Here is a 16,189-nt window from a genome sequence, read left to right on the forward strand (position 1 = left end):
GGAAAGCATTTGAATTAATAAAAGATCAGACCCCAAACGCCATAATTATGCTCTGAAGAAGAACAAGATGGATACTTAAGCTAAATCTATTAGATATTGAAGAAAATACAAAAAACACCCAAATGGTGGTTGCAGGGGTTAAAGCCAAGTCTCCTTAAATTAATACAGTGTGATTGGGCCAGAAAGCCTCTCTTCAGTGGTAAAGGAGCTAAAGGAACAGCTCTGAGGAATCTAGAATTGGTGGAAAGTCAAGGGAAGGACCAGCAAAATCAAAACAGAGGAAGAATGAAGAGAACGCGATAGCTGCTTACAAGCCAGTTGGTTTGTCGTTTTATCATTTTGCCACTGATATTCTCCAACTGGTTAACCTTGTGCAAAGGCTTGGGGCAAAAGCTGCCTTAATGGTGACAGAAGGAGGAGAAAGAAGCACAAAGCAGGCAATTAAGTCTGACTGCCAAAATCCTCTGGTAAATTACTTGATAGGGATTTTGGGGTCTGTCTTAAGGTCAAGACAGTTGACCTTATGCTATATTATACTTCTAGCATAAGGCAGAGTAGTAACTTTGTTTCTATAATCAGACTATTTCCTCTTCTTGAAAGAATGTTTCTGCTGGCTTGGCTTATTTTGTTCTGTTATTAATGGAAATTTCAGGCATTATTTTTAGTTTTAAATTATAATTTAAAATTTAAAATTATAAATTAATTTTATCTCATTGAACTAGTACCAGTGGTTTATTCGTGTTGTCATAATGCAAGGCCATAACGCAATGATGTATATACAACAGGTAAATTAAATGAGGCTGTACATGGTACCTAATACCAGTTTACTTGCTTTGCACTTGAAGCTGTCTGCATGTACTTGAAGCTGTGTGCATGTAAACAGTTGCAAGCCTAAACCAATTCATCTTGCTGACCACAATAATCCTTCACAACCGGGAAGCCGCTTTTGCAGGCTGGTTATTGCCCAGGGTACATTTATTCCCTTGTGACTTGCTACAGTTGCAGTCGACTCAGTGTATGCTGTCTACTCCTCCAAATCTTTTTAGCATTATTTTTTCTTACAAGCAGCTACAACATGATTAGTGGTGGATTTTTCTATCTTATCTGGCACATGACTGATTTTGCACTTTCCATGAATGAAAAACTATCCAGGAACACTTATCATGGCTGTCACGAATATGGGTTTTTTCTTTAATATTAGTGATGTAGAACAAATCCATGTGAATTTTCTGATTAAAAAAATATATCTACTATTTTAACTTGCTTTAAAATGAAGTGCAAAAAATGTGGATGAAAACTCAGACAGCTGAGGTTGTAGAAATAGTCTCCCAAATGTTTGAAAGGGGTGGTATCTGCGGTAGTTAATCTTAAAGGGAGACCAAAAATGACCAGCACTAAAGAGTCCATTTATATAGCTTGTTCAATATTTCCAGAATTCTACTTTTATGTAATGGATTTATTTTTTTTTTTTCATAGACAGAGGCACTGTCAAATGACAACCCAGTAATTTCAAAAGAAAGAGGTAATATGCAACAGATTAAATATCATGACTGAAAGGAAAACATGATGCTGAGATGTGTATGTTACATATATGTATATGAGGCACACATATTTATTGCAGTTCTGCTGGGTTTAAGACTAGGGGTGGTACTTTCAAGGTATAGTTTCCATAGGAAATCAAATTGAAGTTTTCTAGGTTTTGAAGTGCAGGAGGTAGACAGGAAGTAACTTGGCTTATGCAATGGTATGGGTATTTCTGTAAGAATCAGGAAAAGTTATGTAATTGTAAGAATGTAATAATTATTTTTAACTGAAGAGAAATCAATTTATTTAAATTAAAAAAAAAAAACAACACAAAACTGTGCTCACAATGAGTTGGACTAAAATAACTTTTTAAGTTAAAAAAGCTGGCCTGATATTGAGGTGATTCCATTAATATTACTGATGTCCTTGAAAACTTAAGAATAGGCTATGTTTGAAGAAACTATGATATATTCTTATTTTTAAAATGCTGGGACCTATTATGTATCTTGATTTGTGATAGCTGGAAAGAGATTGAAGATGGAGGACACAATTTTTCTTATTGTTGACATTGTTTGCTCAGTTACAGATTTGCAGAGCAGTAAAATATCAAAACATTGTAAATATCAGAAACTGCAGATTAAACAAGGTATCAAATCAGGCTACAGTCCCAACTTTGTACTATTATGTGTAGAGGCAAATGGAAAAGTTGCCTGACAGAGGTTTGTCTTTGCATTTTGGGGCTACATCAATATGGAAATTAATATATTTCAGTGGCATACATGTGTTCTACAAAATCAGTGAGTAGGATTTTGGACTTACAGTTCAATTTTATTTATTTAACCTAGAGCATTATAGTTAATATGCAGTAGCAGTGGAGTTTTTGCAGAAAAGAAGGGTCTTCTTTTCCCTGCAGTATTTCTAAATCAGTTTTTAAATTAAATTGAATTAATTTATTAATAAGAAGCAACTGTGTAATTTGGGTTAGAAACACAAAATAGACTTCTGGTCATGCACTTTACAGTTTAGTACTGAAATGACTTTCATCACAATTTCATGTTGCATTAGAAAGAGATGTGTATGTAAATGTAAATTTAAAGGAATATATCCCATTTTAACAGTTATATAGAATCATAGAATCGTAGAATAATTACGGTTGGAAAGGACCTTAAGATCATCTAGTTCCAACCTCAACCTCATTATCTTCTCTCCATGAGCAACCCTGGGTATGGGGAATGAGTGTGTTTGCCAATCTATGATGCTTCATCTCTGCTGCTTCTTCCACCTCACATTCTTCCTGTGCTCCAGTGTGGGTCCCTTCCATGGGATGGAGTTCTTCAGGAACAGACTGCTCCAGCATGGGTCCCCCACACAGTCACCAGTCCTGCCAGCAATCCTGCTCCAGTGTGGGCTTCTCTGTCCGCAAGGCCACAGGTTCTGCCAGGAAACCTGCTCCAGTGTGGGCTTTCCATGGGGTCACAGCATCCTTCAGGAGTCCCCCTGCTCCGTTGTGGTTCCTCATGGTCTGCAGGGGGACAGCCTGCCTCACCATGGTCTGTACCATGGGCTGCAAGGGAATCTCTGCTCCAGCACTTGGAGCACCTCTTCCCCTCATTCTGCACCAACCTGGGTGTCTGCAGAGCCTTTGCTCTCACAGATTCTCACTCCACTCTCCTACCTGAAATTACTGTCTCACAGCAACTTTTTCCCCTTTTTTAAATGTTTTCACCTGTTGCTGATGGGCTTGGACTTGGGCAGTTGTGGGTCTGTCTTAGAGCCATCTGGCAGTGATTCCATTAGGCACAGGAGAAGCTTCTGGCAGCTTGTCACAGAAGTTACCCCTCTACTCCACCAGTTACCAAAGCCTTGTCACACAAACCCAATGAAGATTTGTAACTCTTTGTCCAGGCAAGGAGAAAGGAAAGGAAAGACAAAAATGGAAAGCACATTTTCAGAATGTCTCTGTGCAGGATTAGGAGGCAGCTTTTAGAACCGTAGTTACTCAGCAGATGCATTCAGAAGGTTATCAAGAGTCAATGTCTAAGCTCCAAGTTGGATCATTCTGATAAGCAAGAAAATTGAGACAAAGTTGAGGCAGCAGTGACAAGAACTTGGAATTACTGTAGCAAGCTGTAATGTGACATTGTTAGGCTATTGAAGTATAGTATACTACTGGTTTTTGGAGGATAGAAGAGTAGACTGAAGAATTTGTACAAGTAAAATACAGGAATTTCAGCCTTTATGGTTTGTTTTATGAAGAATGAATTTGTCACTGTTTCTAGAAGGAAAATGTCAAGGCATAAAGTCTGGAAGATATCAAAACTTTCAAACAAATCTGTGACGTTTTCTTATTAGAAACTTTTATCAGAATATGTGACGTTGTATCTGTCTTAAAATGTACAGTTGTAGAGTTGCACTGTACCCACACTGTTGCTTACACCAAAAAATATTTTATTAACACTTTTAGTCAAAGTGAAAATGAAATCTCCTTGTTATTTTACAGTATTTAATGTACTCAACACACAGGTCTGCAACAATGTCTTTTCCTTTCGTTGCTCAAGTACTGTTGATGTACAAACCCAGTAAAACTGACAAACAGCACCCAGTCTTGCTTTATAGGTAGAATCTACCCAGAGCCTACAGACAATTCTTTCAAATGCTTCTCTTTTCACAGAGTTGGTAGTAGCATTCAAATCAGAATAACCTCTATAATTTATGGTAAAAAGAATGCACTTTCCTTTAAAGTATTGTCAACTCCTTAGCAAACATTGCCTTCAATGTTTTGATGTTTTTCTCCTCCTCCATCTCTGTCAGCTGCCCTGAGATTCCATAATTCATAATAATAACATAACAAACAAGATGCACACAAAACAATGAGGATTGCATAGCTGCTTGTAGCAAAACAGCTAGAAAACCACACATGCTCTTTGTTTATTGTTTTAATCCTAACAAAGTGCCTGTAATGTGTCTCCAGATTAAATCTATGTGATGTAACTGCCTGGAAAATTAATTTCTTCCTTATTTGTAATGGAATCTTGAACAGAGGTACATAGTCTTAATGGATAAATTAATTCTGGTAACCAAAGGATAGCAAATTGTTTTGGGGCTAGTTTTCCACTAAATGTTTTCACAGTTCTCTGATTTATATTGTTGTATTTTGGTAGATAACACTTTTATGTCAACCTTATGCTTTTATACAATTAATGGCAGAAGAGGAATTTATATAAATGACTGAAGAACAGCACTTTAATGTCAAATTCAAGATTACAGGTTTCTGAAAGTGGTGTGTAGTACCCTTACATGCATTTAGTATCTGTAGTTTACCCCAGACTAACAAAAGGTAATACAATACTTAAAGCATTTTGTGCCAGCCAGTGTCTCTGACAAAAATTAGCTTGTTTGTGGTATTTCTTTGTGTTACTACAGGACTTTTCCATAACGGTAAATTATTGTTAAGCACATTTGTCTACTACAATGAAAAGAGGAAAGTGCTGATAAGATTGCTTATAGAATAGTTTCTGGTTAACTATAAAATGCTACTTCATTTGTTGACAAGAGGAAATGAGATTGCAGAAATACTTGCATGATATATGTATAAGTTAACTACGAAATAACAAAGTCAAAGAAATTATGCCATTGTGGTACCCGTTTGAGTAAGTGGGTAAAGACTGATTAATGCTTAATTTATGACTAAACCAACTAATTGTGATTAGCTCTGTACATGAATATGATGAGGTCTTGTCTTTTCTGAGTTATTTGTAATAATATGTAAATTTTCATTTTTAATTATTTGCTCACTCTGTTCATAAAGTTATTCAAAACTATATAATCGCTAGTATAGCTATCATGGATGGCCCTCTGAGTAAGCTGGGAACCTAAAGTGCAAAGTGCCATTTTGCTTTGCCATTTCTGTATGAAGGGGTGAAATGTCAGTTGAAAACACAAGAAGCAGATTCAATGTCAGTATTTCTTCTGTAGCATCATAAGTTGTAAGGCCATGGGAGGCAACCTCTTCCAGGCACACAGCACCTTGCCCTCATGCAGGCGTGGGGCAAGGATAAAGGTGCAGTGAACAGGGATCTAAGCTGTTGACAAATTTTAGATACTGACTGTAAATTGTGAAAAGCATCTTTGTGTCTTATTTCTCTGGGATGAATGTGTGACAACATAACTTTCAGCAAAACAGTCAAAATGCTTTTCTCCACTTCATACATAAATACTTATACATAACATGCATATTATACATAAATAAAACCTAAATGTCTTCATAAGTTGCTGTGTGTGAAGTACCTGGTATCAAGAAAAATCTACTTTTTCTTAAGCTGTGGAATCTAGATGAACTTCATCAGAACATGTGTTTCAATTTAATCATGTGAAAAGATGTCAAATGCATATAGTACTCGGAAAAAAAAAGAAAATAGTCTCAAATTGGGTTCTTTAAGATGATTGGAAATCCAGATGGCCAGAAGCCTTCTCTTGTGTTCTGGTGGAAGTTCACGCTTCTTCCTACATATCCTGTGCAAGGTTCCCATTTTGGCATTAGGGATTGTAAGTTCGAAGACCATCTCTGACACTGAGCAAGATATTTTCTGTTTTTTACTTTGTAAGTAAGTCAGTCCTGTTGTATAATATGCCACAGGATAAATCAGAAACTTCCCTTGCTTAATTCTGTGTCAATTGAAATAAGTGAAATAGGCGTGTTTTGTGTGTGTGTGTGTGTGTGTGTGTGTGTGTGTGTGTGTGTATGTTGTGGGAGGGAGAAAAACAAATTTAAGGTGCTGTGAATGCAGGAAAGGGGCTCCAAGTATTTAAATGGACTTTTAATTACCATTTCACTTTATAATATTGTACTGACTGGTGGTTACTTATGTCACCTAGAAAAGCTGGTGCAGAGAGGACCACTAAATTCTAAAAATTTTAATTCTAAAACCCATTGGAGTTCAGAAGCAGAATTTCCCTTCTTTGTTCTCCTTGACTTTATCTCCTATTCTAAATGAACAGTCGTGCTGTGTATATGTAGAAGCTTTCTTCCAAGTTATTTTTTCTGTAAGTGCTATGAATCTAAAGTTCATGCAGTAGCAAAATTGTTTCAGGTGCCTCACTGGAAATAAGCCACTTACTCTGAGATATATTTTCCCAAGACTATATATCTGAGTGTTATGATTTACTGTGTAATGCTCCCTACTGCATAATGCAAAGGCTCTAGTGCTGGAATCAGTGTGAAATACAGTGAATGTGTACAAAACATAGATGCTAATTTTAAGCTGGATGTCACCAGGCCTGAAGTGTGTACTGGAAAAAACAGTGACCATTACTGCTATCACCTAATAGTAAACTTTGTACCTTATATTAACAGCCAAAGGTTGGACCAGATATTATTATATTAATGTGCATTATACAAAGACAGGAAAATCTAATACCTCAAGGAACAGGGCTTTTCTTGGTCTTAGAAGATCTTGCAGTTTCTGCTACAATGTTACCTTAAATTCCTAAATTTTCCCTAGGCAAAGTGAACTGTGCTGGGACACTTTGGACCAGCAGATGTCTTCATGTGCCATGACTGGATCGTTGTAGCTTGCTAGTAGCCAGCAAAAAAACTTCACTAATCCTAGCAAAGCATAATAAAATGGGCTGCAACTTCTGTCCAGGACTGTGGGTAAACACCGCGGTGCCTAGCTGACACTGACCTCTGGGATCCAGGTTGTACTAGTACTGGTGTTCAAGCAGCCTGTGTAAAATTTGTACAAAATCTGGGATAGGGCATGCAACTGACTTTCTGCAGTTGAATGAATTAGGAGCTGGCAATTGAGGTGTTGAAAATGATTTTACACTTCCCTGCTTGTACATTTTGAGGAATTCAAGGAAAAACATACACGTGCTCTATTGGTGACTAAAAATATGAAAAGATTTATTACCTTATTTATAAATACAACCTTTCATAAACAGGCATACAGTGTTAAAATCTAAGCTGCAGACTCAGATCTGTGTTGTTTTTAAGCATGGGGTAAGGTAGCTACAGGTATGATAGGTTTTTAATGATAAAAGGTGTAGAAAATAGATCACAATGCGTTTAGTAAAACATGAAAAAATGGTCCATCTTCGTTATCTTTTGGCAGTTTTACATTCTGTTGAGTAAATAAAAAAATCTGTGTAATAATAGAAGTGTAGTTCCCCACCAACCCCACCAAAAAAAACAAACACCTCAAAAAGCCATGAGGGGATGGGTTATTAGGCTTCTTACACATGGAGAGAAAGGTGCTCTTTAATGGAACCACTAGAAGTCATCAGTCTTCACTTTCTCAACATTGCTTATTTGTGTTGATAGCTATCAGGAACTCCAAACAGTGTGTACTGTAAATTTTGCAGTGCTTTATAAGCTATAAAATAAACATACTGTTTACCTTTGGGGGTGAAGAAGTAAATTTGCTCACAAGTTTTACTTATTGATTGATCTGCAGAAGATCACTGTAATGATCTCTAGCAGACAAGAGAAGGAAAAAAAAGCTGTAGAGGTGCATCGAAATTACTTATTACATAAAACATGAGATGTCTTTCTGTCCTCTAGCCTTTGGATTTTTCAGTTGGAATTCGGAGGACCGCAAAAAACTTTCCATCTGGCCAGTATGTGATGAAGCATTTTGTCTCATGCTTGACATATTTATGAATACGTGTATGTGTTGGGTATTTTGCAGGAGCTTCAGGATGGCATTGGGAGACAGCAAACTGTTGTCAAAACATTGAACGTAACTGGTGAAGAGATTATTGGGCAGTCATCAACAGCAGATGCTAAGGTGCTGAAGGAACAGCTGGAAAGTTTGAACACCCGGTGGCAGGAGATCTGCAGACAGTTAGTTGAGAAAAAAAAGAGGTAGGTTACAGGAGAGAAAAAATAAAATAAAATTATTTTTAGTAATTTTAGATTTGCTCAAGGTTTAAGTATTCAAAGGATCTCTCAACTTGTGGAATTTTCATATTCATAGCAGATTATCAGTAATTAAATTTTGCATGCACTGTAATTTGTTTAATTCTTCTTTTCTACCTTCTCCTGTTAGTGACCACCATTCCTTTCTGTACTCCACATTTTTATAATTTCACTTGTAATGTTTAAAGAAACCAAACCAGCATTTTATTTCTTGATTAAAAGTAGAACAGATTGGAGGTTCATTTATAGAATTTACAGTTCATTTATCATCTTTCAATTTGATAGTATGTCATTAAAATATATCTCTGTAGTCCTAATAATACTTTAGCTAATTGATACAGTTAATCCTAATCTAGTTCACTTCTCATTATTAAAGCTATTAACATCTACATTTCATAGGTTGGATAAAAAGCATGGACTGGTTCATTTAGTGTTGTTTATAATCACTTTTGCATTTTTTTTTTTTTCTCATGCAGTCACAGGAAGAAAGAGTTTTTGAATTACAGATAATGCAAAAATGGTTTGATTTCTTTAAAAAGGGAATTTCCAATTGAAAATTGTTGCTGTTTATACTAGGCTTTATACAACATATGTTCTTAACCTGGGTGCTAGGCCTAAATTAATATGATATTCTGCTTTTAAAGACAGTCACCAGTAGAGCTTTCTTCATGCATGTTTTTTAAAACCCAGAATATTCCTTATAGAGGTACATTAATGAGTGTTATACATGTACTGGAAGAACTAGCAGAGTGCAACAGTTTTGTTACTTCCGATGTGTCATGTACCTCTTTTTGATTTAGAGTGAGGGAGGAAAAGCAGTTAAAATGTTCACTGGGAGTGGTAAGGGAGTATCCTGAATGGTGGTTATTGAGTTTAATCATGTTTCGTTTTGAACATGTTAAAAGGAGGTGAAATAAGTAAGCTACAGCTGTCAGAGCCTTCAGCAGTGCTTTAAATATTTCTTTCTGCGGCATTTCTAGGTGTTGATGGTGATGCTACTTGCTACAGAAGGGAGTCCATGGCTTTTATTTATCACACTAAAAGCTGATCTTTTGTACAATGGAAACACATCTGTGTTTCCAAGCCTTAACTTGTTATCTAAGTGCTAACACTTACAAAACAATAACACGTAATTTTAATAGCGCTTTGACAACACAAAAGAAATTAGTGTTTGAGCTTTGCCTGAGAATAAGAAATATGTTCTAGTTCTAGTGAAGATTGGTATTGTACTTTCCTTGATTTATCAATAGAAATGTTTATCAGAATGCTGCTTCACCTCAAGGCAGTGCTAGAACTATATGGAATTTCTTGGCACATTCTGTATCTTAAGGAAGTCTAGGATCAGTTATGTTCCCTAGATGTAGGTTTTACATTAAACGCTTGCACATGCATCCCTCTTTTTGGTCTGTTTGGTTAGTTGATCAGTTTGTTTGTTTTCCTCTGGAATGACTGCTTGTCTAATTTTGAGAACAATGATTGCAGGGATCTTAGTTGGTGAAGTCTGAATGAATAAATACATTACTGTAGAAGTAATACAGAAAGTGCTGTGTTAAACTATGATAGAAATGCTTTTGATATACTATAGCAAGACCTGTATGTGTCAGGATGGAGGAGCTTGCACTTTAATTCATCGCCTGGTCTTCCTATCTGCATCAAAGCCAGAGAGCCCTTTTCCTCCCAGATCTTGGAAACAGATCCTACCTTCAGTATAGCTGATGCTTCCCAGTATATGGTTTTTCTTCTTTCCTTCATCTTTTCACTTTCACAGACTGGATTTTCAAAGGAAAGAAACCCTAGTTGACAGGAATATATGGTGTGCTCCAGCTAGGTCCATCTGCCACACTGTCTTCATATAGCCTGTCATAGGTGTTATGGGATTTTAATCTCTGTTATACTTTGGCATCTTAGTTGCTCAATAGTTGCCCTAATTTGATTTGATATAGTTAGGTTCTCTCCTTTTAGGACTTGAAACCCATGTCACCCAAAGAGCCTTAATTTTTCATTAAGAATAAAGCATGGAGCAAATAAGAATAGTTGAAGGAAGTGACCTCTACTTGCAGTCCAAAAGAGCTAATATAGCCATGACGTTGTGTATTGCATGTGTTTGTACTATAGCAAATTTATTCATGTCAGTCAGATAATGTAAGTTATAGTAGATCAGGGTGAATTAAAATATTTTTATTTCTCTTTTTCAGAATAGGTTTAATAGACTCTTTGTCAAACAAACTCTTAAGCCAGTGTGCTTATATTTGGATCAGTTAAGTTTTAGTAGTCCTTTAATATTTCCTTATATTTCCTAAAACTTAAAATGTTCATGGTTAATAGATTTTTATGATCATAAAGGGGATTCTAAGATTTTAGTGTAAATCACTTAATTTTAGGAATGAGAGAATGCAACTGCAATTTAAAACCATAATTTATGAAGATAATATTGAAAGGAGAATAGAGTGAGTAGAATACATTTTCATTTAGCAATTTAAAAGAAAAATAAAAGTAGATATTGAAGTTTAGAACCTTCTGCAAATCAGAAAACTGATTCTAAATATTTTAATAGATTTTATGTTTTAGTCTTTGTAGTCAATACATTGTACTCTGCTTTAAAGCTGATTCTCAGTAGCTCAGACAGAGGAGTAGTGATTAACTGAAATTCTGTTTTCTATTACATTTTTTGGCTCAGCATATCTCGAGATAAAGGAAGTGGGAAGAAATTAGCAATTGAATGGATTCCAGAACTGAAATCTGACAGTGATTTCAAATTCAAGTGTAATGTGCTAAGCATTATTTAAATGGCAAAGAAATTTTATATGCTGTAAAGTTAATTTTTGCTATTGCTTACCAAGATAATTGATTATAATAATCCTGCACATTTACAGATGGGGCATAAACACTCCGTTTATACTTAATTCTCTAGCAAAATTCAAACATACTCATCAATTAGAGGGGGAGGGGGGGACAAAAGATTACAGCTGTAACAGAAACCAACATAGGTATTTTTGTAAGTTGCATGAATGTGAGAATTCATTTGGAGACAGAAGGTGTATGGTGACATTTCCAAGGGTGCCCATAACATTAAGGTCTTCAAGGTAGTGAAATGCTGAGCTGATACTGGTAAACTCCAAAACTGAATAGATGGGCAACAAGCAACGGATAATCTTCATCATAGACAAATGTGAGGTAATGAATATTTCAGAGAAACATCTTGAGGTCCTTTCCAACCCTAACTATTCTATGATTCTATGATTCTACCATTTTTACATGATGCTGAGCTTGCAAATGGCAGTTATAATTCAAGAAAGTGATCCTGGCATTATCACCAACAGTGTTTGCTGGGGATGGGGGAGTTCTGCAGAATTACTTTGTCAGTTTTCCTGAGGATGCACTATTAAATGGTCTACTATTTATTCTGTATGAGAATATCATATTATCACAGCATTGGTAGGGAACACAGTAAATTCAAAATATATCTTGTAACCATCATGAACCCTGTCAGTGTTTGGCTTGAAAAGGAAAGATTGATACATGATTCTGAGATTTTCAACATGTTAATCCTGTTTTCATAAATAATTTGGAATAAATATGAAATCACCTGCATGATAAGAACTGTAAACCAGATCAGAACCATGATATTCTATATATAACTGAAACTGATCATAGGTTCACTATTTGTTAATATCGGTGGCAGTCTGGCAGATTTAATGAATGAGAATTATCTGGACCATAAAAAGACAATTTAATTAAAAACAGAAAAGAAAACAAACTAAATCTCAAAACAGTTTGAAGAACCTGTACTACTCTTCAGTAAAAAGCAGCTGATTTTAAGTTTTAAAAGGTTCAAATGCTGATCCTAGGCAAAGCACAGACTCAAATTTAGCTTTGAATCTCCTTTCTTTGATACCGAAAATCAAGAGTTTGTGCTTGAGCTATGTTTGCATAGGATGTTATCTTTCATTGCCTTTATCTAAGAGTTTCAAAGCTCTAGCAGTTTGGATTGAGTTTTTAGTGTTTCTGTGTCTTACAGTCTAATCCAGCCAGCTAAGAATTAGATGAGAATGTAATTTTAGCACATCTAGTCATTTCATGTTACTGCAAACTTTGGAATAGAGCAGGCAGTTGAATTAAGTGAAACTTGATTGAAAGTCTGATACACTGATAGATATCAAATTGGGAATTTAATTGAGTTTTTGTTAGCATTTTGCTTCAAGCAGTGTGTTTTGGAGAAGTTTGATTTTTGTGCCCTGGGACAGCATTATTCAAACTGAAAGGGAGACTTTGGAGACTAGGGGAAGTTTCAATGGCCCCTTGAATATATGCTACTAACGCCAGACAAAAGAGGGGGGAAAAGTATGTCTCTTCTTCTTCATACCCTCGTAATCATTTTGAATACTGCACTATCAGAAGATCTCTGTCTTATTGTCCCCTGAGATGCATCCGGCCATATTATGCTATTCTTGTCTGTTCTTAGCCATGCCACTGGCACCCCCACGTTTGGGATGACTTAATGCAGCACTGGCTTGCTATCAGGGTGTGCACTTGAGTGCCTGTGTGGTGGCAAGTCAGAGGGCTACAACTGCAGCGTGGTGCTGTGCCTTTGCTTCCCCCTGTAACAACACATGGGCCAGGCAAAGCTAGTCAAGGGGGTATATATCAGGAGGAGAACCAGCATCTCACATAGCAGCTTAATAAGGTGAAGACTCATAAATGAGGTTGTTGACAAATTTGTAACAGTGGCACTGGCTGGTCTTTGTATTTTCCATCTTTGTTAAAAGTTTCTTGTGTAATTTTTGAAACCAGAGGCCCAGGAATTAGATTCTTTTTTTTGTTTCAGGTGTAATCATTGTGAGTTTTTATTCATCACAATCTGACATTTGTTAAAATTGGGCTTTGTTGAATGGAAGAGAATTTTTCATTATTTTAACTGCAGATACATTTGCACTTTTAATGAGCTTGAACCTGCAGATGTTCACATCTCTACAAGTGAGTTTGCAGTAATTACGGAAAGAATGACAGAACAAAGGCTGTTTACCTGAATTCTTTAAAATACTTTTCAGGATATAAACCCAGCACCTTTCTGTTATAAATAAAAAGAATTGTTATAAAATTTGGGGTTTTTTTTCATACCTTACCTTCCTTAAAGTGTATTTTTTTTGGTTGGCTGGAGTTCGTTGGCTTAGGGTTGTTGTTTTTTTGTTTTGTTTTTTTTTTTTCATGACACAGTAGCTGCCAGTGATTGGCTTCCTTCACTTAAAACTCGGTATATTGAGGGCTGTAATTAGCTTCTCATTGCAATTTAAAAGCTAGTTTAGGATGAAGAGATTTCACTGATAAAGTCAATAAATACATTTTTTCATTCCAACATAAAGTTAGTTATGTATTGAATTTTTTCTTTTTTTTTTTTTTCTTTTCTATATAGTTTTCTTACAGTAAATCACAAGAAATGAATCACTGGTATAAAACTGCATTGTACTTACAAGTGTGTAGCTAACCTTCTTACTGTTTAGTATTTGCTTCTGACCTTTTCCTGTGATATTTTTCATTTCAATTATTTTATTTAAGGTTCCTTACCCAAATGAAGCATATTTGCACATTTTTTTAGAGAAGGAAAAGAAATTAATCCTTTTCTAGTAAATATTTCTCTAAATTGTTAAGTTACTATTTTGGTAGCTTCTTAAATTCTCAGTTACAGTTACTAAATGCACTAATTCCTAATCTTAGAAATACCATAAATACAAAATCAACAGCTGAATGTTAAAAAAATAAAAAGACACCAAAACATTATTGGAAGTGCAAGTGGGAATATGAGTCACAAGTGCAGATCTGTCCTACTCCTATGATTGCATATTTTCTTTCTCTTGCCGACACCTCCCAAATAAGTCCAACATCACTTGTGTGCAGTTACAAACTAGACATCTGATGTATTTCACAAACTATTTACGAGTTGCTATGGTATTGATATCACATTGTTGACTGTGGAGAAAATACATGAGCTGCAATATACATTTCATATTCTCATATGTTTCCCAGAAACTATAAATGAAAAAATAAGCTTACTTGAGATGGGTCATGAATGTTTATGTAATAGTTAACCATTATAGCTAAGTAAAAAAGTCTGTCCAGGGTATTTTGTGGACTACCATAAGAATTTGTTATTGCTTCAGTTTAATACCATTAGGAAAACTAATCCCTAATTTATGAAATACAATACACAAACTAGTATTAGGAAAAAGAATTAATTCAATTTAATTTGCTACTCAGTGTTAAATACTTAATACATTCACTTCCAGGAGTATAATGTATAAGGTTCATATTTAAGCAGTTATGAAGTCAGGCCAAGGGACCTTATAAATTTAGAAATGCAAACAGAAAGCTGACATGTTTTAGTATGGAAAATACAAAGTAATGTTCATGAGAGTAGGAGGCATGTAGAAGACTAAATATTACATAGGAAATTCTGTACTTCCCTGCTATAGTTTGAGAATTTTCCATCAAACAAGATGGGTTATATTTCAGGGTTAATGAAGTAAATCCTTTTGCAGACAGAGAAGCAGTTTAAAAACTCTTTGAGAACTTAGGCTGGTTTAGAAGAATAAGTAGGATTTAACAGCATGCATATCTGTGCTGGAAATGGATCTGCTTGGCTGCATAGGACCAGCTGCTGAAATGACATTTTATTCCTCAATCGCTTATACAGCAAGACGTACTCCCAACTGCTTTCTCAAGAGCTGCTCTGTCCATGTCCATGTCAACTGCTGGGTCATTCTCCTTGTTCCAGTTAGTTTAGGCTTTGATTTGGAAGTCTATATTCCCTTAATAAACATGAATTATTAATTTGTCATTACCACCATGAATTTAAACACCTAGAAATGACATGTACGTCTTGTTCCAAATATAATCACAGTGATAGAAATCAGCTTGTTCAAAAGGTGCAATCAGTTATCAATTTAAAACTTTTTATTTGATTGACTGGTTCAGCTAATACAGACAGTGGTTTATTTTAGTGGCTTGCATAATATGATACTTGTCATGCAGGATGTTATTTATAATAAAAATAATGTTCTAGCAGGCCAAGAACATTAAAAGTAAAGTAAATTATGAAGTGTACCTCCAGCTCTCATTAATTACAATGGACCTTTTAATTACTATACTACATACTTTTCCTGACTAGGGTAAGATAGTAGATCTTTACGGGTTTTTTGTTTTTGCTTGTTGGTTTTTTTGTTGGTTTTTTTCTGAAATCTGAAACCCTTCTGTGCATGTATAGATCTATCTATTTATGTAAAGTAAACCTGTCTAAATTAATTCCTGGAAAGTCCTAGATTGAAAACATCCCACATAGCTCAGATAATAAAACTGAATCCTACTGATCAACATTTAAATTAGTCATCAAAGTAAAAATACTTCCTTCATGACTAGGAAAAGTTTTAAATGTTTTAAGGATTGGAGTTAAATTCATAAGGGTGATTAAACTGACAGTGCACTTAAGGTGAAAAAGAAATCTTGCCAATTGCTATCTGTGTTAGGAGATGAGAAATCTTTTTGATTTCTCATTCAAAAATATTATACAGCTCAATAATTTTGCTCTCATGTGCACTGAGTTGAACACTCTGCCTTTTCTGTGCCAGAGTTAATCTCAGGTTTATCCTTAGGGTACCATCACATAATGCCTCTACTGAGATACGTGCTTTACAACTTACACTTGCATTTCCAGAAATCCTAGACAAATCACAGTTCCTGAAAGCAGTCATGCAG

General features: G+C 35.4%; 1 protein-coding gene across 13 annotated transcripts in view; it reads left to right on the forward strand.

Annotated features, from left to right (window-relative positions):
* Positions 1–16,189, forward strand: part of DMD (dystrophin) — a 1,176,091-nt gene that overhangs the window by 761,375 nt on the left and 398,527 nt on the right. For all 13 annotated transcript variants that reach the window (XM_065677219.1, XM_065677222.1, XM_065677220.1 and 10 more), the window contains one exon: positions 8,214–8,389. In XM_065677219.1, the coding sequence (XP_065533291.1) occupies positions 8,214–8,389 (176 nt within the window). The remainder of the gene's footprint in view (positions 1–8,213; positions 8,390–16,189) is intronic.

This window comes from Lathamus discolor, chromosome 4, assembly GCF_037157495.1.
Source record: "Lathamus discolor isolate bLatDis1 chromosome 4, bLatDis1.hap1, whole genome shotgun sequence".
Lineage (NCBI taxonomy): Eukaryota > Metazoa > Chordata > Aves > Psittaciformes > Psittacidae > Lathamus > Lathamus discolor.